The sequence below is a fragment of the Neocloeon triangulifer genome, unplaced genomic scaffold (genome assembly GCF_031216515.1).
Source record: "Neocloeon triangulifer isolate White Clay Creek 2 clone unplaced genomic scaffold, ASM3121651v1 ptg000003l, whole genome shotgun sequence".
NCBI lineage: Eukaryota > Metazoa > Arthropoda > Insecta > Ephemeroptera > Baetidae > Neocloeon > Neocloeon triangulifer.
Genome location: NW_026775546.1, coordinates 2,848,475 through 2,874,337, shown reverse-complemented (window position 1 = coordinate 2,874,337; position 25,863 = coordinate 2,848,475). Strand labels below are relative to the sequence as shown.

The 25,863-nt window shown below is 35.3% G+C and overlaps 4 protein-coding genes across 7 annotated transcripts; 1 reads left to right on the top strand and 3 right to left on the bottom strand.

Moving 5' to 3' along the window:
- Window positions 1-338: 338 nt before the first annotated feature.
- Window positions 339-1,369, bottom strand: LOC132192746 (UPF0587 protein CG4646). The gene is made up of 5 exons (XM_059612843.1): window positions 1,231-1,369; window positions 937-1,023; window positions 735-873; window positions 569-678; window positions 339-512 (listed from the first exon to the last, which is right to left on the bottom strand). Exons 1-5 carry the CDS (start codon window positions 1,231-1,233, stop codon window positions 357-359), a joined length of 495 nt encoding a protein of 164 aa, XP_059468826.1. The 5' UTR covers window positions 1,234-1,369; the 3' UTR covers window positions 339-356.
- A 2,136-nt stretch (window positions 1,370-3,505) lies between these two features.
- LOC132205941 (uncharacterized) lies at window positions 3,506-11,617 on the top strand. The gene is made up of 6 exons (XM_059635341.1): window positions 3,506-3,716; window positions 8,617-8,774; window positions 9,371-9,871; window positions 10,236-10,332; window positions 10,397-10,803; window positions 11,026-11,617. The coding sequence occupies exons 2-6, from the start codon at window positions 8,631-8,633 to the stop codon at window positions 11,329-11,331; spliced, it is 1,455 nt and encodes a 484-aa protein (XP_059491324.1). The 5' UTR covers window positions 3,506-3,716; window positions 8,617-8,630; the 3' UTR covers window positions 11,332-11,617.
- LOC132205939 (vinculin) lies at window positions 11,500-23,524 on the bottom strand. 4 transcript variants are annotated; one of them, XM_059635339.1, is made up of 17 exons: window positions 23,357-23,524; window positions 18,643-18,886; window positions 18,160-18,365; window positions 17,930-18,074; window positions 17,464-17,663; window positions 16,806-17,213; window positions 16,068-16,335; window positions 15,469-15,686; window positions 14,950-15,259; window positions 14,803-14,894; window positions 14,427-14,517; window positions 13,957-14,019; window positions 13,708-13,832; window positions 13,306-13,548; window positions 13,163-13,253; window positions 12,876-12,914; window positions 11,500-12,135 (listed from the first exon to the last, which is right to left on the bottom strand). In XM_059635339.1, exons 1-17 carry the CDS (start codon window positions 23,411-23,413, stop codon window positions 11,966-11,968), a joined length of 2,970 nt encoding a protein of 989 aa, XP_059491322.1. In that variant the 5' UTR covers window positions 23,414-23,524; the 3' UTR covers window positions 11,500-11,965. The 4 variants fall into 4 exon arrangements, with proteins under 4 accessions (XP_059491322.1, XP_059491320.1, XP_059491321.1 ...); XM_059635337.1 differs by lacking the exon at window positions 13,957-14,019 and adding an exon at window positions 14,126-14,230 and having other exon boundaries at window positions 11,501-12,135; XM_059635338.1 differs by lacking the exons at window positions 12,876-12,914; window positions 13,957-14,019 and adding an exon at window positions 14,126-14,230 and having other exon boundaries at window positions 11,501-12,135.
- Window positions 23,525-24,035: 511 nt separating this feature from the next.
- Window positions 24,036-24,668, bottom strand: LOC132205675 (uncharacterized). Its single transcript, XM_059634917.1, has 4 exons — window positions 24,573-24,668; window positions 24,412-24,513; window positions 24,147-24,307; window positions 24,036-24,084 (listed from the first exon to the last, which is right to left on the bottom strand). Exons 1-4 carry the CDS (start codon window positions 24,609-24,611, stop codon window positions 24,036-24,038), a joined length of 351 nt encoding a protein of 116 aa, XP_059490900.1. The 5' UTR covers window positions 24,612-24,668.
- Window positions 24,669-25,863: the final 1,195 nt, after the last annotated feature.

The window sequence follows — 25,863 nt, the reverse complement described above, 5'->3', positions numbered from 1 at the left end:
TAGTTTCGCTTCAAAAAATTTTAATTTAAACTTGCTGATAAATGCTCAGAACTCATAATTCTCATCCCTGTTTTCAAGATTTTGTTTTAATATACAATATTTAATAATTTAGTTCTGTTTGATTTATAATTTATCAGTTGAGTTTATAATGTCTTGACGAGCAATTAATTATAATTGTACATTACATTTAACTTGATAAATTTTAAAAATCGAATTTGAAGCTAAGATAAAATATTTTTTAGTGTTTTTCATGATATTCACAATTAAACCCAGCTCAATAATTTAATATTTTGTGGAAGAAAGCTGTGGGGTATCAGAGCTATGAAATTCGTGCTATCTTTTGCAGTAAAAAACGCTCACTTTTTATTTTCCGGCTCCCGAACAAATTGAGACTTGGTCTCCGAGATCCCCACAGGCAATTGACTCTTCCCGTCGAACTCGACCCAGTCGTCGGAAAGGTCGACGTCCTCAAAAGTAGTGTTTGAGTCCAGACATTTCACCTCCCAGCCACCCTACAATGAAAAGAATTTAATTAATATTACTTAAAAATTTTGAGTTTAAAAATTACTTCAAAAGCAAACTGGAATGGCTCAATCCCCTTGCAGGTGAAGCTGACAATTGTTTTGAATTTTCCACTGTCGTCCTCGGTGTACTCTTTGCTGGACCCTTTCACAACGTCTGAGAGAAATTAAATTAAAATAATTACTTTTTCCAAAGTTAAAAAAAAATATTACCGATGAAACCAGGCCTCTTGCAGAATTTGCACTTCATGTGGAAGTTGACGTCGCCCTGAACGTCGCTGTACTGGTCGGCGTCCGACTCACTCACTTGGTGCCACGTCGGGTCTTCGGTTCCACACGAGCCGCATTTGACCTTTCAAAATCAAAATTTTCACGTTAATTAATCAAAGAGCAAAAATATTGAAAATTATTATACTTTGAGGCACCAATTGAAGGAGCCGTCACTTTTAGGCCGAAGAGTTTTGACCTGTTCCAATTCACAGCTTATTTGAAGTCCAAGTCTCTGAAAATTTTGAATAATAATTTACCATAAGAAAATTTAGGCAACTATGAAATTAAGGAAGGGACAGATTGTTTATATTTAAATAATTATAAAAAATTAACCATTCAGCTAAATAAACGTTTTGTTTTTATTTTACATATTTTGGGGATTTTATTGATTTATTGGTTCAAAAAAACATTACCGAATGAGATAAATGGATTTACTTACCATTCTCTCTAACGTGATTTTGAAAATTCAGTCAAAATCTGCGCAAATGTGTCGGTTTTTTTACCTTGATCGAGTATTATTATTATTTTGTGTTTTGATTCTCTGTTTTCATTTTGCCCGCAGTCCGCACACGTTTCCTTAGTCAAAGAGTTTAGCTTTTCGCTAACAGATGGTGCCTCATTCAATCTTTCTGAAACTTTCGCTATCAAAATTCTTCCTGCATTCTTTCTACATACAAAGGTATACAAAACAGACAACTTTTCCTTACAATGGCTTATTGTTTTCACGAAATTATTTAAAATTGGTCTTTTTTTTCTTATCCTTTCGCCGAGAAGTTTTGAACAAAATCAAGCAAAATAATAACAATTATTAATAATTATTACTTTTATTACCAATTAAATATACAAATTATTAAAACATTATTTGTAAATTTTTTTTCAAACATACGAATTTAATATTTTTTATATAAATGTATTCTTTAACTAATTAAAATCATGCTTAGTTGTCTTTTTTATAAAAATATCGCAGCACTGCTTCAAAATTTTTTTTTTTTAATTTGAAACAAAAATCCTCCTCGATCAATCTCGTCTCAATATATTTTTTGCTCAACTTTTTTATTGCATTATTGATGATTTTCTCCAGTTTTTCATCATCCTCAGGACCAATACTTCTAATGACTTTTGCTACCACCAGCGAGGAAAAGAGGAGCAAAGTAACGAGATTACATTTTTCTCAATTTTCCTTTTCCTTGGCTTCTCAGTAAGAGGGATATATATTTTTCCTCTTCTTTTTTCTTGGGCGATTTTTCCTCTTTTTCCTCGACGGGAAGAAAAGAGAGAAGATGGTCGAGAAGAAAAGGAGGCGAAAAGAAAGAAATATACGTACAAAGAAGAAAGGAAAGAAGAGAAAACGGACGCGCGCGCTCGTGTAGCCCTGTAGCTTTTTCCCTCTTGCTTAATATATTTTCTTCTTCTTCTTCTTCTTGGTCGTGTGGGAGGAGGGAATGGAGAGAAAGCACACAAGAAGTATGAAGAGAAAAAGTTTTTTTCGAAAAGAAAAAATGGCTTCGAAGGAAAAGGTAACAAAAAAATTGTGAGGAATATTTTCTAAAATTAAAATAAATTTTAATGAATAATGGTGAAGAATTCACTTAAGACAGCCAAAAAGCCCAAATTATTTTTACTTTTTAGATTTTTTTATTCAATTAAATCTCAAACTAACGATATCTGACTGGCACATCCTGATGCAACTTTTGAATACATGAGAGTGTGTTAAAATTGCAATAAAAAAGCTAAGAATTGAATTGTAAAAAAAAAAAAAATTTAAATTAAATATTACACGGAAAAAACGATTATATCAACTATATTTGGTGAGTCTGTCATACAAGAATAAAACAAAATAATGCGAATTCAACCAAACTAGAAAAATCTAACGGAGAGGAATATAGTTGGCTATATTAATGTTGTTAATTTCATGCAAAGACTTTCAAGAGTCACTATTAAATATTTTTGATAAAACGACTTATTAGAAACATATATTTAAATGAAAGTTTCGGTCAAAAAGGACCACTCTGATTTGGAGATGGAGCGGAAAAGACTGAATCGTTTTAAAAAGAAATAATGCAATATTTTGCAAAAGAAAAGGTTTAAAAAATTATCATCTTGTATTGAATACCAAAGCTCACATGACATGAAATCATTTTGATCTCTGAACATTGAACAAAATTCTTGCTAATAGCGGTTATTGACTTTATTTTATTTCGATGGTTTTCATATTTTGCAACAATTTTACAAATAAATATATAAAAAATCAATTCAATAAACTATTCTACTCGAAGATGAAAAACTTTTCAATTGAAATTCAATAATTAAAATTTAAATAAGATCCTAAAAGGTCTCATTTTCTATATTAGTTTAAAAAAAGCTATTGAAGCGAAAGTCTGGACTTTTTATATATCGGTGCAAAATTTTTTTGCCTAGAGCTCAGAGTTATTATTATTGCAAGAGAGAACCCTGGAAAGTTTTCCTTGTTCTTCTTCTTTCCTGCTCGTTTCTGCAGACGAGGGGGTTGGGGAGGGCGAGTCGAGGGAGGAAAGGAGGTCGGGGGTTGAAAGAGAAGCGAAAGAAAAAGAGAGAAAGAATAAGAAGAAGAGAGGAAGCTCTCTTTCTCTCTCCCTCGCATAAAATAAGAGAGAGAGAGAGAGAGAGAGAGAGGCGAGATAGTGGAGGCGAGCGAGAGCAGAGTGGCGGCGCAGCGTCGGAGCTCCTTCCTCGCGCACAATAGCAGCGAGAGGAAAAGAGAAGGACGGGGGAAAAGAGAGAGCTCTGACAAAGACTGGAACAAGTAGGTCTTAGGGAGAAAATAGGTCTTCTTTCTTTGATTCCCTGCTCAGTTCCTTTTTCGCCTCGCTCGCCGCTGCATGATCCGTTCGCCGCTCCGCAGCTTTTCGGATACTTTTCGGCCAACAACTCGGCGCTCACATTTCGGTAAGTCCTTTTTTTCTCCGCCTAATCTCTCCCGAAGGCTTATCAACCTATAAAAAAACCGATCGCTCGGTGGACCATTCTGATAAAAAGAAAAAAAAGATGCCTTATCCGGCTCCCGACCAGTTATCAGCTTTCTTTGATTTGTCTTCTTAAAAAATTAGCTGATTTTGTTGGAAAAGGAAAATTTTATTATTTTAAGTAATTTGCACAAAAGTTTACTTTCACTTTTACTTTCTGTTTTTATTTTTACCTCATTTTGATTTTAAGCATTTCATTAATTTACTCTGAACAAATTGTTCTGAATTACTAAATTTTAATTAAATTTTCTATTCTTGTAACAGTTGATTAGAAAAGCAGCCGAAAAAATGTTGATTTAAAGAGAGGAAACGACCCTTAAAATTGTATTTATTTCAATAATAAATAATCTTTTCTAAAATAAAATACACCTTAAATGAAATGAATTTTTATTAAACTGGATTTCCCACAAGGAAAACTTTTTATAGCGATATTTTTCCTTAAACTTATCGTTTTTTTTTGTGTTTAGTTTCTTTTTAAACTGAACATTTCCCTGTTGCAATTTTAATAAATTTCAATTTTTTCGTCAACAACAACACTTAAATCGAAAAAATCTCATTTTTTTTTTATTAATAAAATAATTTCATTCTCTTTGCCAACTTGCTTTCCATTTCCAATGAATTTATTGTTGTTGCACCATTTCTTCTCCACAAACAACTTCCGTGTTGGCCGCGCTTTCCATCAATTTTCAAACAAACGAGTGTCTGTTGCCAAAAAAAGATTTGGGCAAAAAAAAAAACGCTCGCAGCCGCGCGAGAATCGAGAAAACACTTTCGACGCTTTTCGTTTTCATCGGCGGCTCCGCGAATCGCAACGCGTTTATAATAAGTGAAATTCACGCGCGCGCCAGCGACAATTTCTCTTTTCTTATTCGCTAAACTCGCGAGCTATTCTTTCTCTCCGTCTCTCTCCTCCGTTGCTTTTGCTCGCATGTGTAAATCGCGCACTTTCTAATTTTCGTGCGTCCGCCGCCGCCGAGTGCGCCGGAGAAAGAAGCTGCTCTTCGTTTCGTTCCTTCCCTGACCCATCCAACGCTAAACGCACTCTCGATTTTCGTCACACACACTTAAAAGAGACCGCTTCTGAATAGGCCTACGGTCATTCCCAAAAAACCCTATATCAGAGGAAAGCTCTCATTTGTGCGCAGCAAACCTTGATTGCCGCCTGAAGACAAGAATCGGGTTTGTTTATTTTTAGACGAAGATAAAAAAAAAACACTAATTGTGACCCAAAAAATACCACCTAACTGAAATAAAGGCTTAAATTGAATAATCTTGGAGTTAAAATGAAGTAATTAATTACTAGTAATTAATTAATTAATTAGTAGTTAATTAATACTAACTCACATTTTTCTTTTAAGAATGCATTAAACGTTTTGTATTAGAAAAATTGTTTAAATTTTGTGTTCTCTTAGATTGTTTTCCTTTTGGTGTGTTTAATGAAAATATAATTAAAAAAAAGCGAACAACAATGGAGAAGAACTTCATGATTTTTAATTCACATTTGGAAATTGATGAAGAAGAATATATAGTTAGATGTTTATTTTAGTTAATGCCATGTAACTATTAAAGAATAATAAATACTTAAAAATAAAAATAAAAGATAATAGTAATTTAGTAAATGGTGAATAAAATAAATAAAAATCAAATAAATAACTTTAAAAATGAAAAATTTTACAGTGACTGGAGATTTAAAACTGTGGTAGCTTCAAAGCTTCTTTAAAATAAATCGACTGCTAAACCTTTTTCTAAATTTTCAGTTGAAAAGAAATCGCTAAAATGCGCAAGATGTGTATTTTTTTTTCAATTATTTTCAATTTAAATTCAAAATTATCGCAGTTTAATTTAGGTTATGATTTGAAGTGGTCCAATAAACAAAAAGGTGCAAATTTTAGTAGAGTGGTGTGATTAATTTAAAAGAGGAAAGGCACAGTTTTGTAGAAGATTGCAATAATTTTTTTTTTTTTACATTTCTCATTATAAATTATAATTAACATTTTAAATGGCCTTTTTTCTTTTTTCCTTGAAATTTTCCGAATTTTTCTCTCATTCACACAATAAAGCAGTCAATAGCAGAAAATGTTGAATCCAATCATCTATTAAATAAGAAATTTGAATTTCTTAAAATGTTTTTTATGCCTAACAACAATGATTACTAAACTATAGAATTTGATTTCATGAGTTGGTTTAAATTGGAAACAATTATGTAAATTTAGACTGATTATTTACATTTTACATTTATTTAAAATGTGCAAAAGAAGTAACATAACTTAATGGTTATGAGATAACAAACTTTTTTCCATTGCTATTTATAAAATTTGCTTAAACTTGTAACTATTTTATAATATAAAATTTTAATTTTTTGTTTTTATATTAAATTTTTGTTTAAAATTTAATAAAATTACTAATTATTTAAAAAAAACGATTACAAAAAACTTCAAATGAATGACCGATATGAATTAATGAGTCAATATTCGGTTTGCAAAACAAGGAAAATTGCGGAAAAATTGATTTATGAAATAAACCGATACTCATGACAAAACTACTTAGCTTACGCAAATTTGGTCAGAAATTGAGAAATTGCAAATTAGTGACTTAATGAGGCGTCGATCTGCACGACGAAATTAGCAAACTCTCGTTTTCACTGGATCTCACGCAGCACACGTGAGGCCAATTAAGATTCGTGTTTAATCGACGGCAATAAAAGAAAAGAGGCTGAAAATGAATTGATGATCGGCCGAGCATGAAGCTTCTTCTGTTTTTCTCGCGCGGCGCACGCAACGCGAGCGAGAAATGAAAAGTGAGCGGAGAGAGAGGAAGATTTCGCTCTCTCTGCAGCACTGCTGTGAAAGAGTGAAAACGAACACACACCGTGTTTGTGTTGCACCGAAGAAAAGGGAAATGGCGAGCGATTATTTCGTTACTGGGTCACTTGGTTCGCCGACAGCTCTCGCTCGCTCGCTCGCATCCTGACTTTTGTATACGGAGGCTGCACGTGTGTCGCTTAATTATTACTCACTCCTCTGGTCTTGCAAGAAAAAGTTGAAAAATATTACAGGAAAAAATAATTTTAATTACTTTAATTTGAAAATGTTCATTAAGTTCCAATTTTTCTTGATCCAGACTCTAGGCTTATCCCTAATATCCAAGATTCAAGTTTAAATTTAAAAAAAATCTTAATTTGCAGAATGGAAACCAAATTTTTTTGGAATGCACTTTTTATTGAAATATCCATAAATTGGGTCTTTTATCGATCCGCCTTTCTTTTTCTTAAAAATTAAATTTTTGTCCGTTTTTCATTCTTGAAATGAATTATTTTTAATAATTTTGTTTGGTTGATGAATGTCTGTTTGGCAACCAGCTGCTACCACAAAATTATTCCGCGATTGCAAGAAAGAGGGAAAGTTTTGCAGCTCTCGTCTGCGCGATTCGGAGAAATTCATCACTTTTCTTTTTACACGCACATGGAGATGAAGAAAGAAACATCGGACCTTGTGTTTTGGAATTTTTAAGAAAAACCAATTTCAATTCAAATCAATATAGTTTTTTATTTTTATTTTTTTTTTCTCTTTCTTTGAATTGCTCGGAAATTTTCTAACATAAAATTTTCTCAAAAATGCTTTAAATTTAATACAAAATTGGGCTAATAAACTTCATAACACCAAAATCAGGTTGCTTAAATAAAATCAATTTCACATTTTCAGAAACGCTTCAACATTCCTTTTGAAGTGAAAATACCAGAAAAGCCTCCTTATTTGCAATGAAATAAGAGAATTTTTTCCGCAGAATAAAATATTTAAATAATCAACGCACAATCCATCTTGATCTGAAGAAATATTCTCAATCTTTTGCTACAAATGTGGACCTTTGTTAAATATAAAAAATGTTTTTGATTAATTATGTAAAACACTGCAGAAGGAAAAAGCAAAAAAATAACCAATCTTCCGATTTTTGTAAAACAAAAAAAAATTGTTATTCTTCTTGACTTCAAAACATTTCACTTTTTAGATCCAGTTGTGCTTTATTAAATTGCTCTCTTCCACTACACGATAAAACGGCATCAACTTTCTGGAGCTGCCTCGTTTTTTTGCTCGTCTCGGCTCAAGCAAAAACTATTAAAAGCAACTCTCATTTCTCAATTCTCGCGCCGCCGAGAAAGAAAGTGCGAGCGCGCGTGTATATTCCGCGGCTAAACTCTCATTCATTGTGTGCTTCTATCTTTTTACACGAGCTCGCGTGGAACAAGGAAAGGAACGGTGCACACAACACAAGCATAAATACATTACGAATTTGAAAGTTTGTGACGTCACTCTCACAACTCTTTAACTTGGCGAAGAAAGATGAGCGCGAGCGCGCGGAAGAAGAAGGGGAAAAATTGAGCCGCGATTACGTGACGATTGTCCTCGTATTAATAATACCGCAGCGATAAAAGTTCCAATGCGGGCGATTATGATTCTCATCTCGCGTTATTAATTGGCACCTGCAGCGTGCGACAAAATCGGAGTGAGAAAAATAATATGGAGAAAGAAAAGAAATAGAAAGTGATCAAAAGTAAAAGTCAATTACCCATGCAGACAGCTTCTGTTTATGGCCAACCTTTAATGGTGCACCTGTCTTTCTTTTCAAGAATAATTTATAAAAAAAAACGCATTAAACAAGACTAAGAGCAAATTTGAATAAAGTGATTACAATTACTTTGATTGGCCTTTGTAATTTTTTGTTGAGCCCATAAATATAAATAATTTAATTAAGTAATTAAAAATTTGGTTTAAAATATAATTTTATTATTCAGTTTTATTGATTCTTTCTCTAAATTTTTATTTTAGGACTGCGGCGTTAAATGAATACCAACAACCAACACTTTTGTTTACGATGGAACAACTATCAAGCAAACATGACCTCCGTTTTCCACCAGCTCCTGACGGATGAAGCCTTCGTGGACGTCACCCTCGCCTGCAATGAGGAAACCCTCAAAGCACACAAGGTAAGTTAGTAAAAAAAATCATACAAAAATGGTGAAATGGGGACATTGTATGACAAATTATATAGTTTAAAGTATCTTTTAAAAACTTCATAAAATATAGAAGTATGCAACCTGCGCAACAACTTAAATTATTGTTTATTGCAAAATAGAGCAAAATTTTCAAAACCAATCTGAATAATCCAAAGTTTTTTGTAAATTTTCTTTTGATATGAAACTGTTGTTTTAAATTAAAAGGTTGTTTGCTAAATCAGGATTTTTTTGCATTATTTAAAATTTGAAGAATAAACAATAAATTTTATTTTAATTATTCATAAAAATTTCAATAATTTTAAATTCTAATGAATCGTAAACAATTTTTGACACCAATTGAAATAAATTTTATTTGACATAAATCAGTAAAAATGACCTAAATTTTGGTTTTTTTTTTCAAATCATTCTCAATCAAAAACTTGTTGCAAGTTTTTTTTTTAAATAAGATTTAAGATAATTTGAAATTATATTATTCATAAATTTTCAAAATTAACTGTAAACGTGCAGTTAATATTTTAAATATATACAAAATCCTAAAAAAAAATATTTTTGTCGTTCTGTTTTAGGTGGTCCTGTCGGCATGTTCGCCGTACTTCCAGAAACTGTTACTGGACAACCCATGCAAGCACCCCGTTATCATCCTCCCTCAGGAGGTGAGTTTCCTTGACCTGCAGTTCATCATCGACTTTGTGTACCGCGGTGAGGTGGACGTCAGTCAGGAGGAGCTGCAGAGTTTGCTGCGAACGGCCGAGCAGCTCAAAATCAAGGGTCTGTGCGACGTGGCCGCCCGCGAGATGGGCCACCGCGGCCACGCCAAAGTCAAGTACTCGACGTTCAAACGCAAATTGCACGAGCCGGAGCCCATCGAGTACTACAAATCATCCAACTCGGAGATGGACGACGAGTATGAAGACGACGACGTGGACGTCGAGGACGACTATGAAGACGACATGGAACCCAAAAACTACAGCAGGAAGGAGCCCTTAATCGACGTCAACGCCAACTCAACACAACAGAAGTCGCACGAGCCACCCATCAGCAGATTGGACGACCCGCCACCTCTTAAGGTGAGTCATTAAACGGGGGCTCTGCATTCTGTGTATAAATATCTTTTATTTCTGAAGTTAGATTAAATTTCATGAATGATGGGAAAATCGGAATTTAAAAATTCCCATTTTGGGGTTAAAAATTTGTATTCCTGCCAAAAACCATTTGAATAGCCTGATATATAAGACCATAAATTCACTAAATACGCAAAATATGTATGAATAAATAGAAAACTTAATCACTTACAATTTTTTTTTATAACTTTAAAATGTTTATTTCATTTATTTTCTTTAAAAAAAATTTGGCTGAAAAAAAACATAATTTTTTGAAGCAATAAAACTGCTAAAATTTTGATCCTGATTTTTGAACTTTAAAATTTTTCAGCCAAAGGAAGAGAATCATCAGCAAGCAATGATGATCACCCCAGAACTCCTTGGTCTCATTCCAACCTCCGCCCTGAACAACCTGCATAGTAAAACAGGTAATTTTTAATTTTTATATAACTAAACTTATGGGCTTTTTTTAAAAATTATCCCCTTCCTCAGTTTCCAGCGAAAACGAGTTGACGTCGACGCACAAAACGACAAAACACTGGACGCAGGAGGACATGGAGTTGGCGCTGGAGGCGCTGCGCTCGCAGACCATGAACCTGACCAAGGCGTCGGCCACCTACGGCATCCCCTCCACCACCCTGTGGCAGCGAGCCCATCGACTGGGGATCAACACCCCAAAGAAGGACAACGCGGCCAAGACGTGGAGCGAAGCGGATCTTGAGGTGGCCCTCAAAGAGCTGCGCGCGGGCAGAATTTCGGCCAATCGCGCCTCCAAGCAGTACAACATCCCCAGCAGCACGCTTTACAAGATAGCGCGGAAAGAGGGCATCAAACTGTCAGCGCCCTTCAACGCCTCCCCCACCTCTTGGAACTCCGACGACCTTTCACGGGCCCTGGAGGTAAATTTTCAAAGTCTCTAACGGTTCTAAAAACGGAATTAATGAAATTATTGAACTGCCAATTTACAAATTTCAAAAAATACCTGGAACATGTTCCAACTTCAATCAAATTTGATTTCCAGCACACCTTTGGGATCCTATAATTTGGATTATAAAAGAACTGATTAAAAATTAAAATAATTTTGTTAGAAAATCCTTTAATTTAGTATTTTCCCGTTTCAGGCAATTCGAAGAGGGGCCTCCGTCCAGAAAGCCGCGTCCGAGTTTGGAATTCCGTCCGGGACTCTTTACGGAAGGTGCAAGCGCGAAGGCATTGAGCTCTGCAAAAATACCCCTGTGCCCTGGAGCCACACGGACATGTCCGAGGCGCTCGAGGCGGTCCGCGTGGGCGACATGTCCATCAACCAGGCGGCCATCCACTACAACCTGCCCTACTCAAGTCTCTACGGCCGCTTCAAGAGGGTCAAGTTTGACGACAACAAGATGGACTACGATGTGTTCACCAATTGCTCCAGTGATCCACACTGACCCTGGTTAAATTTTTAATTCCTCTTTTCGAGAAGAGGAGTTAGTGACAAAAATCCATCTCAATTTTTTGTATTCCAAGTGTGTATTGTATTATATTCCGTGTAAATAATGCTAGATTTTTTACCTAGGTCATAATTAATGTAAGTTTCTTCAGTGGTTTAAATTAAATTACATCTTGTAAATAAACATCTGCTGTTACGCATCATCCAGTTTTGAAATTGAACTCTATTGTGTTCGATATCTCTCTTTTGTTATAAAAATTGTGAGACAAATAAATTTAAGACAAACAAAAGGTTTTTTTGATTTTGCGAAATGAAAAATTCCAATTATTATTTCATGGGTGGTCAGCTTTTTTAAATATTGCACATTAATCAACAATAACAATCTGATTGCACATGCAAGAAGTCCGTTAATACACGAAAGAATAAAATTCAGGTGGTATCAGTTCCTTTGTATATCTCGTCTCTCAGGAAAAAAACTCAGTGAAAATAAATTACACAACAATAATTAGCAAAATAATTATTATGGAAAACGATTAATGAAAAATTGCACAAGACCGGACGTTATTTTAAGTATATATCTGTAGGAAATTAATAAGTGAAGAGATAAAATGAACACGCAGAATTTATCATTTTTAGTACTGGTACCACGGCTGGCGACGCACCCAGCGCAGGCGGATGCCGGCGTCAGTGCGGATCTTGATCGAAGCCGACTCGGCCGCGCGCACCGTCTCCTTCACGGACTGCATCAGGTTCTGAGCGTTGCCCACCAGCATGTCCGTCGCCTCCTGGTCTTCCTCTGAGTCTGCAAGGAAAGAGGCAGGTTTAGACAGGAAATCTTGCATTGAGATCAAATGGTGGGAAAGAGGCATGCAAGCACCACGATGCAGCCAAGAGTGCCTGGCATGCCGCAAAAACCTAATTAATTTGTAATTAAAAATGCGCTTCTTTGCTTTGGTCATTTTCTTACCCAAATTAAAGTGGATTTGAAACCCTAGATATAAAAAATAAAATTAATTTAATAGTGGCAAATACTCATAAACACAATTTCTTCATTTAAATTCACATCCATATTTGGTACCAAACATAAACTTTTTTAAAGTTTTTCCTTAAATTTAAGAGAATTTTTTAGTATTTAAATCCTGCTAATTAATTTTGTATTGCTCCTGGCAAATTTGTTTGCTGTTTCAATCAGATCCACTTTAAAGAATTAATTTCATTATTATTGGAATTTTTTAATATGAGCCCGGATCCGCTCTTAATAAATTAGACTGTCATTTTTTTATATGATTAAAAAAGCCCTGTCTCTGTCTGCTGGTAAAAGTACTTACTTGCTCCGATTAGGTCACCTGAGCATGCAAATAGGTTCAGAGAAATGGATAAATTGGTTTCAAGTGTAAACATTAAGTTAACAATTTCAACACCTTTCATGAGTGAACAGCAAAAATATTTCATACAACATTACTGAGTGAATAAATACTGGTAAGGGCATGCTTTTTACAACAACACACTCCATGCCTAAAAGTGAGTGGCTAGGAAATTTACCGCCTCGGATTTCGCCATCCTCAAATCTCGGAATAAACTCTGCGGAATGGAAGGTGGTTATTGAGCATCAATATGGACAAAGCTTTTTAATTTTTACAAAAATAAAAATTCAAAAAAATCAAAGCGTTTTACAAAAAAGCTTTAAAAACTGACAGAATTGTGATTGTTCTTATTTACAAAAACAAAAAATTAACCTGGAATTAACTAGATTAATGAAAACATTAGTTCGTCAAAAGAAGAGATTTTTCTGAAATTCGAGTATGTAACAAATAAGAACTGAAATTTACCTTGTGCGCCCAGCATGGTAGCTTTGACGGTGGACAGGATTTTCAGTTGTGTTCCAATGGTGGGTATTCTCTCACAAACTTGAAGCAAATTCTGAAAACATTTTATTGTTAAAAATAGAATTTTAAATAACTTTTTAACGTACTGTTCTCATGCGCTTGTCAGTACATTCTCGGGCAAGTTCCTTGGCCAATCTGGTGACCTCCTCACTGGCCTCGGCAATGGCCTTGGCGCAGGCAATCAGGTCACGCTTAGAGCCGCCGTGATCTCCTCGCACCAACTGGGACAGACGACCCATCAACAGGGCCATCTTCTTGGCAGCCGCAATGATCTCATTGTCCTTGCTCGACCACTGGCGCACTTCTTGGTGCAGACCATGAGCGGCCATCTGCCATCAATCAAAGGACAAAGATTTAAATGAAAATTTTTAATTCACAGGAAAATATTTCTCATAACTGCATAATTTTTTTATTAAAAAAAAATCTTTTCGATATTTTTGTAAATCATGAATTAAAAAAAATTGATTTTTAAATAAGTTTTTGCGCACCATGATTGGCTGATTAGGCTGAGGTGCATGCATAAACATGTCATCCTCGTCATCCGTCTCTGGTGGAGGCGGTCTTGGGGGTGGCATTTCACCACCTGGCAAAGGCGGTCTTGGTGGGGCACGTTCTGTAAAAAGGATTTAGAATTAGACCCTCTATAAATAAATAAAGATAAATGTTTAAGCTTTCATTAATTTCAAGCAGCAAAAATAATTGTTTTTAGTATTGAAGTTAGTGGCAAAAAAACTCACCATCACAGTAAGTAGGAGTTCTGAGGTAGGACGAAGGATTACTGAGATGTTTCCAGTCCAAGCCTTTTTAGTAAGCAAACGGTTTTGGTTAGATAAAAAAAAAACACATCAAGAGTTTTAGAAATTTGCGGAAAGGGACACAATTTTTTTTCACACTCAAAGAAAGTACCTTCCTCCGTAGGGGAAATGTACTCTTTGGTGAAGGCAAAGATTTTGTTTAGGTCAACGTTGAAAAGATTATTATGGCCAGCATCCCTTTTTTGCGGAGCTGCAACTAGACACGACGTCAACAACGATAAAGTTAGGCTCTTTATACATCGAAAGCGGTAAAAAGCAAAAACATGGACTTCCACCTTTAATTATATAGTCAAAATACAAAAAGCACTTCCTGTTGCCAAAAAGAACAGGAGACAAAATTCCTGCGTCTTTCGAGTATAAGATTAGTGAGCAATTAGGAGAAAAACCCTTACCGTGCAGACTGAGGGCACTCATGTCTGGCGGCGGAGGCACTTCTGGGGTCACAGTCACTGCCTGTCGCACTTCGCCGACGGATTTCAGTAACTGAAATTTATTTTATCTCATTAGGCAACAGAAAAATTTTCATTGAAGTAAAATTTTTTTTATAAGGTACCAAGTTTTACGCAAATGAAGCTAGTTTTTAAATGATTCAACAAAACAAATAATTTGGAAAAAGGACTTAAGATTTTTACATTTAAAAACATGATATATATTCATGAGAAAATTCTAAAAATTATTATTTAAATAATAGAAGAGGATTATTTATTAATAGTTTTAAACTTTTATGTACAATTATGATTATTAAATAATTTTTATGTTCAAACTTACAGCTTTGTTGGCCTCCCTCCACCTAGAGATGGAGTTGTGATCATCGGGGTTCATGGCCACCGACTTGGCAGACATGACGAGCGGAGCCACACCTTTGAAAATCAAATTTAATAAATTTTCCAAATTCTGACAAACTTTGTATATTACAGTTCTGGACATTATCTGAAGCCCGGTTGACTCGGTCAATGAAAATAGGATCTTCCGAGTTTTCGGACTCCTGCTTTGCAACGGCAAGCACCCTGTTGGCAAGGCGCGCCTCCATGGTGGTGTTGTCCACCATCTTCTGGGGCTGCCTGTTCCTGATGGCCTCCTCGCACAGGATGGCGTGCTTCTGCATCTGCTCCTCGGACAGACGGATAAACTCAGCACTGTCCGTCGCCTCATCGCATAAAGCGCGGGCTCGCAACACGGAGTCAGCATACTGAGCCCTAAGGTTCTCAAAATGTTCATCAGCGGCCTGAAAAATAAAATTTATTATGAAAAAAATCAGAAAGTAGGAAAGTGAGGAGGAAAAAAATTATTGCTATTTAAATATTTTTCATAACATCCACCTTTCATGCATTCAATTTTTGTAAAATTTTAGAAATCTACTTTTATAATGGCATTAAAAAAAATTTTTGAAACAACATTATCAAAATTTCATGATTGATCAAATAATGAGTTAACCTTGTTCTCAGGGTAGTTCATTCTGATGCGACCAGCGTGCACCAGCTGCGGGGTGAGGCTCTCCATCTGGTTGGCGGCCGAAATGAGGGCCTCGGCAAGTTTCTTGTTGCCGCCACTTCCTCCCGCGGCCACCATTCTCGCGGTCCGAGCGGCGCGGTCGCTGAACTGCCGCAATTGTTGTGCCCTGTCCAAGAAGTTGACGTCCCTGTTCGGTGTTCCTGCAGAAGAAATTAATTTAAAATATTTGCTTATGATGAAACAGACAGACAATGAGCAGAAAAATGAAATGAATGTTGAAAGGTGTGTGATATGAATTATAAAGTAAGGGAGTTTATGAAACCAGCAAATGGATTGTTTGGTTTTACTAATGAGTAATAAGATTGCTTAGAGATTGCAATAAAATGGAATTTCTTGCTTGCGGTTTCAATAAATAAAAGTAGGATTAACTAATTCACACAAAAAATTATAAATACAGTAAAAATTAAATAAACAAATTATTTGAAAAAATGTTTTAAAAAAATTTGATCTATTTTATTTTAATTTCAAGATGCTTAAATCTAAAATTAAAATTGATTTCCAGGAAAAATGAAGAAAATTACCTTCAGGGGCGAGGACGGCGTCGGTGAACAGTTTGAGGGGCGTGTTGACGTCAATGAAGTCCTCAACAACACGGTTGACAACCGCGTTTTGGATGCGCGTCTTCAGCTCGTACAGTTTCTGCGACAAGTTACGAGCGATCGCTTGGGCGTGCTCGCTGTTGCCCTGTCCAGCGCGGCACAACTCGCCAAGTTGGCGTGACAGCAGGTCCACTTCGTCGCACAAGCCCAGGATTTCAGCCTTGTGGGCGCCAGGAAGTCCTTCAGCCACCTGAATTTGTAGAATTTTAGGGGAAAAAATTGAATTCAAAGTAGAATTTCTAAGAGATAATGCAATAACTGTAGGAATGGTTACTTAGTTTTAATATGGTAATCATTTAAAACTGTCAAGAAGTCAAGTTTAAATAAATATTTATTTGATTTATGAATATGTTGAGGGCATTTCCGCACACAAACAAATTGCTCCAGCTCAAGCTAGACCAGAGCTAACATTTGAGGACAGCTTACTCTCAGTTGATATGGCACCCCTCCCAAGGAGCTCAAAAAATACCTCATGAGCCCCAAAAATGAGTTGAGTGCACATACTTATAAAAAAAAACAATGAAAAAAGATCAATAACTCTAAAAAACTAATACTTACTTTGTTATCCTTTTCACAATGCAAGCAATAAAAATTCAAAATAGTAAAAACCTCGTATCTTTTCTCCTAATATTTTCAACTTAGAATATCAATTGAACTGACCTTCTTTCCTTCCTCGACGATAAGAGCGATGGCCCTTTGACCAAGGCCACGGTCGTCCCTGTCTGGGTGTGCAAGCCAGCGTCTGGCCTGTTCAAGCCGGCCAGTAACCGTGTGGGCCGGTTGGGCCATGCCGCACCTCTCAACTCCCAGCACGGAGCGGCCCACCAGTCTCTGCAGGTCGGCCAGTTTATCCTGGATACCGTGGCTGAGTGACTGCGCCTGCGGGGTGGCACCCTTGCCTGAGGCCCTCAACTCGCACAGGGCGTCTGTCATTGCAGTGATGTCGCCGCACAGTTTTCGGACGTCGTTTGCATCGCCCGGCAGAGAGCGGTCGGCCACCTTGTGAGCGTGGTCCAAAATCTGGCGCACCGATTTCTCTCCAATTCCTCCTTGGAGAGCCAGAGGATCCTGGAAAAGTTTGCCGAAAAAAAAATATTAGAAAAAATTATGAAAATGTTTATTTTTCTTTTTTAATATACTGAAAGTTGTGAATAAATACATATCTGATCATTAAAATTCATATATTTATGTCACAAAAAATATGCATGTAGTTTTAGAAAAGATTGTAAGTTTTTAAATTTGATGCGAACAAAATGTTTCTTTTAAAACGTTTTTAAATGAAATTTTAAATTAAATAGTTAGAAATTATCAAAATTACCCCTAGCCAGTCATGGGCCGCCTGCATCTTAGAGTCAATAGCGTTTTGCGCCTTCTTCATAACCGTCAGGTCATCAGCGTCCCATTCCTCCTCGTCGTAGGTGGTCAGTTGCAGAACACGAATGATCTCATTGATTTCATCCGTCATTCTCTGTGACAGATAATTTCTGTTCTCCGCAGCTTCGTCAGCACCTTTGCCACCTGTGAAATTAATTCAAACCAAAATTATTAGATCTAAATTTGAAATCAAACTCAGACAGACATTTAAAGTATTAAAAAGATTTCTGAAATTTAAATATTATTATAGCAAAATATAGGATTTATTGATTGTCAAAGGAATTTTTGTGTCAAAAAACAATAATTTTTGCATTTTTTTTAGTGAAAAGTTCGAATACTATGAATTAAGGTTGTGTTTATTTTGAGTGTGCTTCAGTGCAAATTTAAGGAAATGCAAGTGATTGGTGTACCCTGAGAGATGATGTGGATGAAGATTTTCATGCTGCAGATGAGAATAGGAGCCAGTGTTTTGACCTGCTCGAGGCACCTGACCAGGATCTCCCTGTGCACTTGGTGGGTCAGTTCTTTCTCTCGTGCGCCCACTTCCCTCGACACCTTTTGCACAACAACATTTTACACAGTTTAAAACAGGTGCTTTATTTTTGCTTTGTTAATTTAAAATAAAAAATTTATATCAAACCTTGCTGAGACAAGGACTGAGGTCCTTAAGGAACTGAACCAGGTCCTCCATGGTCTCGATGACCTCGGCCACAGCCAGGTAGTCGAGCACCTTTTTGCACTCGCGGATGATTTTGCGGACCTCGGACTCGTCGAAGCAGAGGAGGAGGGCAGAGGTGCCCTGGAGGATGCCTCGGGAGCCTTCAATCAGCTTCTTGCGAGCAGGACCTTCAATTAAATTTACAATTCGGTAAAAATTGTTAAATATTAAATTAATTTCATGGTTTTGAAGTTTTAAACTGTTATATTTTTTGTGGTTTTAATCAAATTATTGGTAATATTGAGAGAAAATATAAGAATTTTATTTTGATTCTTTACAAAAAATGAAATAAATTAAAGCCTAACTAATTTATTGATGTGAAATTTTTATCATTTATATTCCCAATATAATTGATTTATTTTGAATTATAGATGATATTTAAGTATTGTATTTGTTAATTATTACCTGAGTAAGGATCATGCTTGAGCATGCTGGAGGCGTCTTCAAGGAGTCGAGAGGCGCCCTCGACCCTGTGCAGCGCCGCCGGCATGTCCTGCTTGAGGATGGCGTCGTCGCTTGAGTTGATGGTCTCTCGGCCGACCTTGACCAGGTTGGCCACTGCCCGGCTGACCGCCTGCACCGGACGCTCCAGGTCCGGCATGGCGTTGCCATCTTCGGCTTCCTCATGGAGGATGACCAGTCGGGACACCTAGGAAAAATAAATTACACTTGAACTTATAAAATTTTGAGATACTAAATCAAGGAACAAAAATAATGAAAATTAAATAATTTTGATATTTATTCTCATTTTATTATTCAATCTGTTTTAAAATAAATTTTATTTCTTCCGTAATTATTAAAAAGTTTTAAATTTAAAGATTTAAAATCGTGATGACATTAAAATTTAACTTTTTTATATATTTCTTTAAAATTCATTTTACTCTGTTTTGCTAGCCCTAAAAGAAAAAAAAGAAATGCTACTCTTGATTGCTATCTCCAGGTAGGTGACTTTTGGCAACTCATTTTATGTACTTTGTTTATTTATTTTTTAAATTTTATTCCACGAAAAAGAGCTTTCTTTGCTTGAGAAGCAGATTTATTTGTCACGCGACGAATCGAAACAAACCTCCGCGCCAACTCTGCTCTTTTTTATTTTTTTTTCTCGTCGGGTTTTGGGTCGTCGGACACGTTGGTCCAGCGTAAAAAAGGGAGTGGCGCAGAGTCGACCATATGCACCACAATCTGCTATTTGCGGCCAACTCGACTAAAATAGCAGCACACACATGGCACTCCAAGCAGTTTTGAGCCGAGATTCGCCGCCGCTCAGGTTTCCCGCATTTTCCGCTCCGGACGAAAAAAAGAAACGAGCGTCCGGTGCAGCAGATTAAGGCGGTGAATGGGCGAACATTCAATTATAGGCGGTTGTGCGAACGACATAAAATAAAAAAGAAATAAAAAAAGTCGGTGTGGGTCGATCCGGTGGAATGCCATTGATCGCCCAACCTCTTCACTCCCATCTGGTTCTCGGACCTCTCAAAAGATACATTAAATATTTCATATTTGTTTTTTTAATTTTCTCCAAGAAAAACTACATGTAAATTTTTAACATTTAAAAAAAAATTACGAAAATTTCATGAGAGCTAAAAAAATAAATGCTTTGATTTAGATATAAATTTACAGAAAAACTATATTACTTTTTTATTTTCCAACAAACTAATTTAAACTTTTCATGATTGTCCAAATGAAGATAAAATTTTGAAAAAAAAAAAATATACATAAAATAATATAATTCAACTTATTAAAAATTTTAAAATTAAATCTATCTGATCTATTTCTTGATGTGTTAAAATTTGGCGAACTTGTTCCATTATTTAAAGAGTTCAAACATTCCATCTAAAAATTGTGAAGTTTCTTGGGATTTTCCGGCTCCTTTTTCTCGCACTTGGCAGCAGTTTTGCATTTTATTCATGAGAGGAAACGGCGGCGAGAATGATTAAGTGAAGAGCCGCGCTTTCTTTTGGCACCACCCTAGCTCCTGCTCGCGGCAGCGTTGCGATTTTTTTTTGTATATTGTTCAAGTATATGTATAAGTACCAGAACGCAAGAAGTCGTTTTTCATTGCAGGCGGGGCAAGGTCACTAACTAGAACACAATCGAGCGCCTCTTGTCTGCTGACCAAAGTAGCGCGTCTGGCGTCGTCAAGAACTGCGCCAAGGGGTTTAACCGAAAGGAGTGAGATGGAAATGTTTATACAGAAAAATCTGCAGGTAAACCTAAATAACGTGGTAAAACTGAATACAGAAATTTTCTTATTTATTTTAAGAAAATCGTTGGCAAATGAATTATTAAATTATCAACTCCAGAGAAATTTTAATTGAATGGTTTTATTTTCAATAAAAAAATATTTTAAAATTGAAATTTTTTTTATTTTTAAATTTGAAGTGTACTAATTTTGAATCTAAATAAATTTAGATTAACATTTAATTAACAATTTTTATTCCTCAATTTTCTTTAAAAAAAATTTTTTTTAAATAATTTATTTTCACTTTTTTTAATAATTTTATTTTTTACTTCGAATTCCCAGCTATTTTTAATTTTAAATTATTTAGAATTTTCACCTAATTCATCTTTCACGTATACCAAAGCGAATTGATTCCTTGCCATTTTTGATTCGACAAGTAAAGCCTCTATTTGGTGTTATTTTTATGATACAAAAGGCAGGCCATCTGTTGTTGTTGTTGTTATAAGAAAATCGCTTTCTCCACTGCACGTTTCCAGCCTTTTGCACCGAATAGGAGAAATAACGCTGCGGTCGTGATGCAACTCGCTCATTATTTGTCTCTAGCTAGGTGTTCCATAAAAGGCAAGGGCCGTGGAGATGCGGTGGGTGGGGCGGCGGCCAGCCGGCGCGAACTGTGACGCGTTTGTCACATCGCAGGCCAAAGAAAAGCCACAAAACCGCAGGAAATTTGAAGTAAAAAGTTAAATTTCCGTGTAAGGCAAACCTCAACTCAACCCTTCTTGTGATAGCTGGGTTGGATTTCCTTTGGAGCAGAAACAAGAGCATTAATAAATTTTAACATTCTTATATTTAATTTAAAAATATTTTAAATATTAATTATGTATAAATCAGATATTTTTTAATTTTATAAAATGATGATTTTCAAATGACATTTAAATAAAGAAAAATTATGTTTTTCATTTGAATTGCCAGTCAAAAATTAAGTATTTAATAATATCTAAATTTATCAATTCATATATTTGTTTACTTTTTGAGTGTTTATGGTTGATTTGATGCAAAGGATCTGTTTGATATCAGAACGAGCATATTATGAAGGGCCATCTTTGTGCTCGGGGAGAAAAATGCCAGGGTTTTGTTTGCGTGCGAGTGAGAGCGGTGGTGATCTATGGCACCAGATAAAAGACAGACAGAGAGTGACATCACGTACGCTTTATTGGCCTGCGAATATAAAAATAAATTCAGCGTCGCGGCCGCCGCTCGGATGTAAACACGGCGGAAATTATCCGCAATTAGTGTCAGCGCGAGTGACAACGAAAGCTACACACCGGCCCCAAAGGAGCAAAATTAACGAATTTTTTCTCGTAAATTTTTCAAATTGATTTCATTGAAAAGAGAGAACATTTTAATTTATGGCGAAAAATTGAAGTGCTTTAAAAAATAATCAAAGAAGTTAATTGTTTTATTTTCAATAATTTTATTAACTATTTAGAAAGAACTTTGCAATTAAAATAATTTTTCAATATTTGATTACTTATTCATTTCTGTATTTATGCATTAAATTATGAATCAACTCATCGTCCCATTCCTTTGTGTCATGAGTGGCAATTGGTACAAAAGTAATGGCTCTTATATTATGAGCGCAGACCATATAAATAAAACCATTCCAACTGCATAAGTTAGTTGATAGTTAAGTGAGCTTCAAGGTTGCTCAAGTACTCATTTAATCAATTACAATGGGAGCCTCTTGGAGCTCAACTAAATATATGCAAATATTAAGCATTCAAATAAATATGATTTTTTTTTTGGTCCATTTAAAAGAAAAATTTAACTTCAAAATCACTATAACCAAAAGCGGTCCAATATAAATTCTACTTTTTTGCTGCTTTTTTTGTAGTATAATTTTTAATCATTCCATAGCTATTAATTAAGTGTTGAAATAAAAATCTATTTCGAGAAAAAGTATGATAAGTAAAATTTTGATTTTTTTTTTCATTCGATCTAAGTTCTAGTCAATAAATTAACAATAACAAAAATTAAAAATATGCATTAAATAAAATGGTGATAATTTTTAATCTGAAATAATTATAAATAAACTAAAAAAATTAACGTTTTTCCCAGTTACATTTTATAAGCAATATTTTCATTTAGTGGCAAAGGCACTAAAATGGTATAAATTAGTACTACATATTTAAACTCATTTATCATACAGGATACAGTTTTTAGCAAACGACCAAAAGGTGTTAAAATTTCATGATGATTTCTTTATCTTAGTCAGCAGTGCTTCTTCCTCTATAAGTCCTAATCAGTGAGTCACAAATTCTTTTAACTCTTTGATGTGACGTCTCACAATGTTTTCATTTTCCTCCCAAACACTCCCGTAAAAGGCTATTGGCAGAAGCAAATAATTAATTGTTTTAAAAAGATCTTATTAAAAGTATTTTATGAATTAAATTCTTTTTTACGAATGGAGAATAATAAATAAAAATATAACTCGATCGAAATTCCATTTTCATTTATTGAAAATGTTATCATTCCATTAGATGATACTAACTTTGATGCATTAAAAAATATTTCATTGTAAGTTGATCTCCCCCTTTTAACTATTTTCCCATGCAGTGTCTGCTTCTAAAGAGTCTCACATCAAAAGCGCAATCAAAAGGTCAACGCGCCGCTTGAGATCAAAGGCTCGGCTCGTCTTTCTCCGATTTATTTTTTCAATCTTTTCTCCGGATGATTCATTGGGCCCGAATTGGAAAATAATTCACGCACAATTAGTTTCGGCTTTTCGAAAATAAACAGTGACGTCACCGGTCTCGTTTCTTTTTTTGTCACGCTTCCAAAAAAACCCTTTTGGGCTTTTCCGGGCGCCCCCGCCCCGCCCACCCGAAAGGTCTCTCGTCTTTCCGACAAAGGTCGCAGGGAGGAATCAGGGCTCACCTGCTGGGCGACAGGGTCCAAAATGCTCTCGATGGTCTTTGTGTGGAAGACGGGCATCTTGCTGGCGGCTCGGTTTACCACATCCCAGTCGAACGGCGAGCAAATAAACAAAATAAGCCCGAAAGACTCGCGGAGAGAAACACACTCGCTGATGAGAGCAGAAGGGCTCGTTTTGGTGGGGGGCCGACGCTGCTGCCCTCAATCGTTGGACAAGGCAACCCTGACGACAGAGTAAAGGGCGGGAAACTCTGGAGCGATCTGAAAGATCTCGATCAACATCTCACTGAATCTTGAAATTATTATTCCTTTTATTTAAAAAAAAAAAACCCAAAAAACTGCCCAAAAAATAAACATTGAACTCAAATTTTGAGTATTTGAGTCAAAATTTTTGTTGAAATTTTTAATGAAGAATCAAAGAAATAAGTAAGTTAAAGTTTCATGATACACACTAATTAATGCAAAGAAGCCGTTGCATTTTCATTAAAAATCAAAACGACTTTTTATTTTAATTATGATAGGAAAGATTTTCTTAATTTTTAGCAGTTTTATCAAGAAACATAAAATTTCTTTTGCATGGTTTGTGGTTCTTAATAAAAAAAAAGAAAGAATTTGCTAAAGCAGGTGCATTTTTTTTATTGTTTCAAATAGTAATAAAAATTATAAATAAATTTTTTTAATTTTACTTCAGTTTCTTTAATAGACGCTCTCTATTTCTTTCCGTTGTTTTACTGAAATAATTTAACAATTTTTCTTTAATTTATTTTGTAATAATTTATTTTCCTGTACCCACCTAACTGCGTTGTACACACGTCTGTACTCAAACTGCCTGCTTACAACGATTACAACCATCTTCCAAAATTCATTTGCAGATAGGGTTGAATTTGATTTAAGTAGTTGTCGGCCTAGAGTTGCCATTTCTCTGTAGATGGCCTGACAATCATCCTCATTCAACTATACAATTAATTTTGTTATAAATCAGTATTTTACAAAAGTCGGAAGATTTTTCATATTTGAAAATAGAAAGAGGATAAATATAATATTATATTTATACTTGCCAAGGGACAATATTTTTTAAGCTCTACAAGATTTTCTATGGATTCAAGCCCTGCATAATGGCCAAATCTTCCTTCTTGCAAATCAGCGTAAATTCGAATCGCCTGAAAATTTTAACATAATTTTTCTGCCTCTTTGATGAAAATTAAATTTGGAAAACCACCTGATTAATTATTAACTGCTCGGTTGAGCTTGAAGCCATGCCGAAGACACACGTTCACAAATAAAAATAACAGGAACACCTAATATTACTTTTCCTCTGAAAATGGTGATAAAAGATAAAACTATTTGTGAGATAATGCAGGGATGGAAAAGAGATAAAATAACAAAAAGCAATCAATAAAATTATAGACCCTGCATTTTAATAATAAAAATACGCATGCTAAGTATGGAATTCTTTTTCTTGCATAATAATATAAAAAAATTGTTATTTTTTTTTATTAATTTTCAACATTTCTTGTTTGTTTGGTGCAATTTTGCAAGCAGTCTCAGCAGCATGCTCTTGCGCCACTTGTTAATTAAAATTCTGAGTATAGCAGAAAATACTGAAGCTAGTCGCTTTTGTAAAGGAAAGCTGCAGCTCTCCAGCCCCTGCAATTCTCGCACGTAGGCAAATTGCGGAACACGTCCGCCAGACTGGTTGCATAACTCGGTGCTGCGCGAAAACACGCCCGACGTGTATGGTTGGCGGTGACGAGCGACGTCGTTTGGCGTTGAAATAACGAGGAAAAAGGAGATAAAAAAGCAAGACCATGTCACTTTTATGATGCTGAAGTCGGCAGAGCATTTTCACGTCCTTTTCTTTTCATTGAAGTAAAAAAATTGTACTTTTTTTCCACCGATTTTCGAATTTCAAAATTTCTTTAGGAAGCGAATAATTATTTTTACGCTTTATTTGTTTGTATAGCTTAGAAAAATAAAACTAGAAGAACACTTTAACAGGAAAACCCATCTCTAATTTTTCAAGGGACTCGTTTTTCCCTGAATTGAAACGTTTTGATTTAATTTTATTTATTCACTCACCACAGGCCAAAAAGGGAAATTTAAAACAAAATTATATTGAGAGCGAATTGGCAACCAGCTCTAGTAAGCAACTTATTAAATCTCATAGACTTATTTTGAAAGCAAAAGTGTTTCCAAATTAAACCTTCTCACCAAGCTGGAGTAGAATCACTTTGAATCATTTAACTATTTTGTTGCCAAATTAATCATGTTTTAAGACCAAAATACGAGCAGAGCTAGCATATAATATTTTCTCGTTCAAGAATCATCAAGAATATTAAAGAGTCTCGAACAAAATCCCAGTAATTGGACTTTGCACAATTTCCTTATAAACGCTCCACAATTCACCACAAACATCCGTCAACCAAAGTATATGCGAAGCACCAGTTCTGCTACCTTGAAAGGAGATAATTTTGTGGAAGGAAATTCCAAGTTCAAGACCGCAAATTATG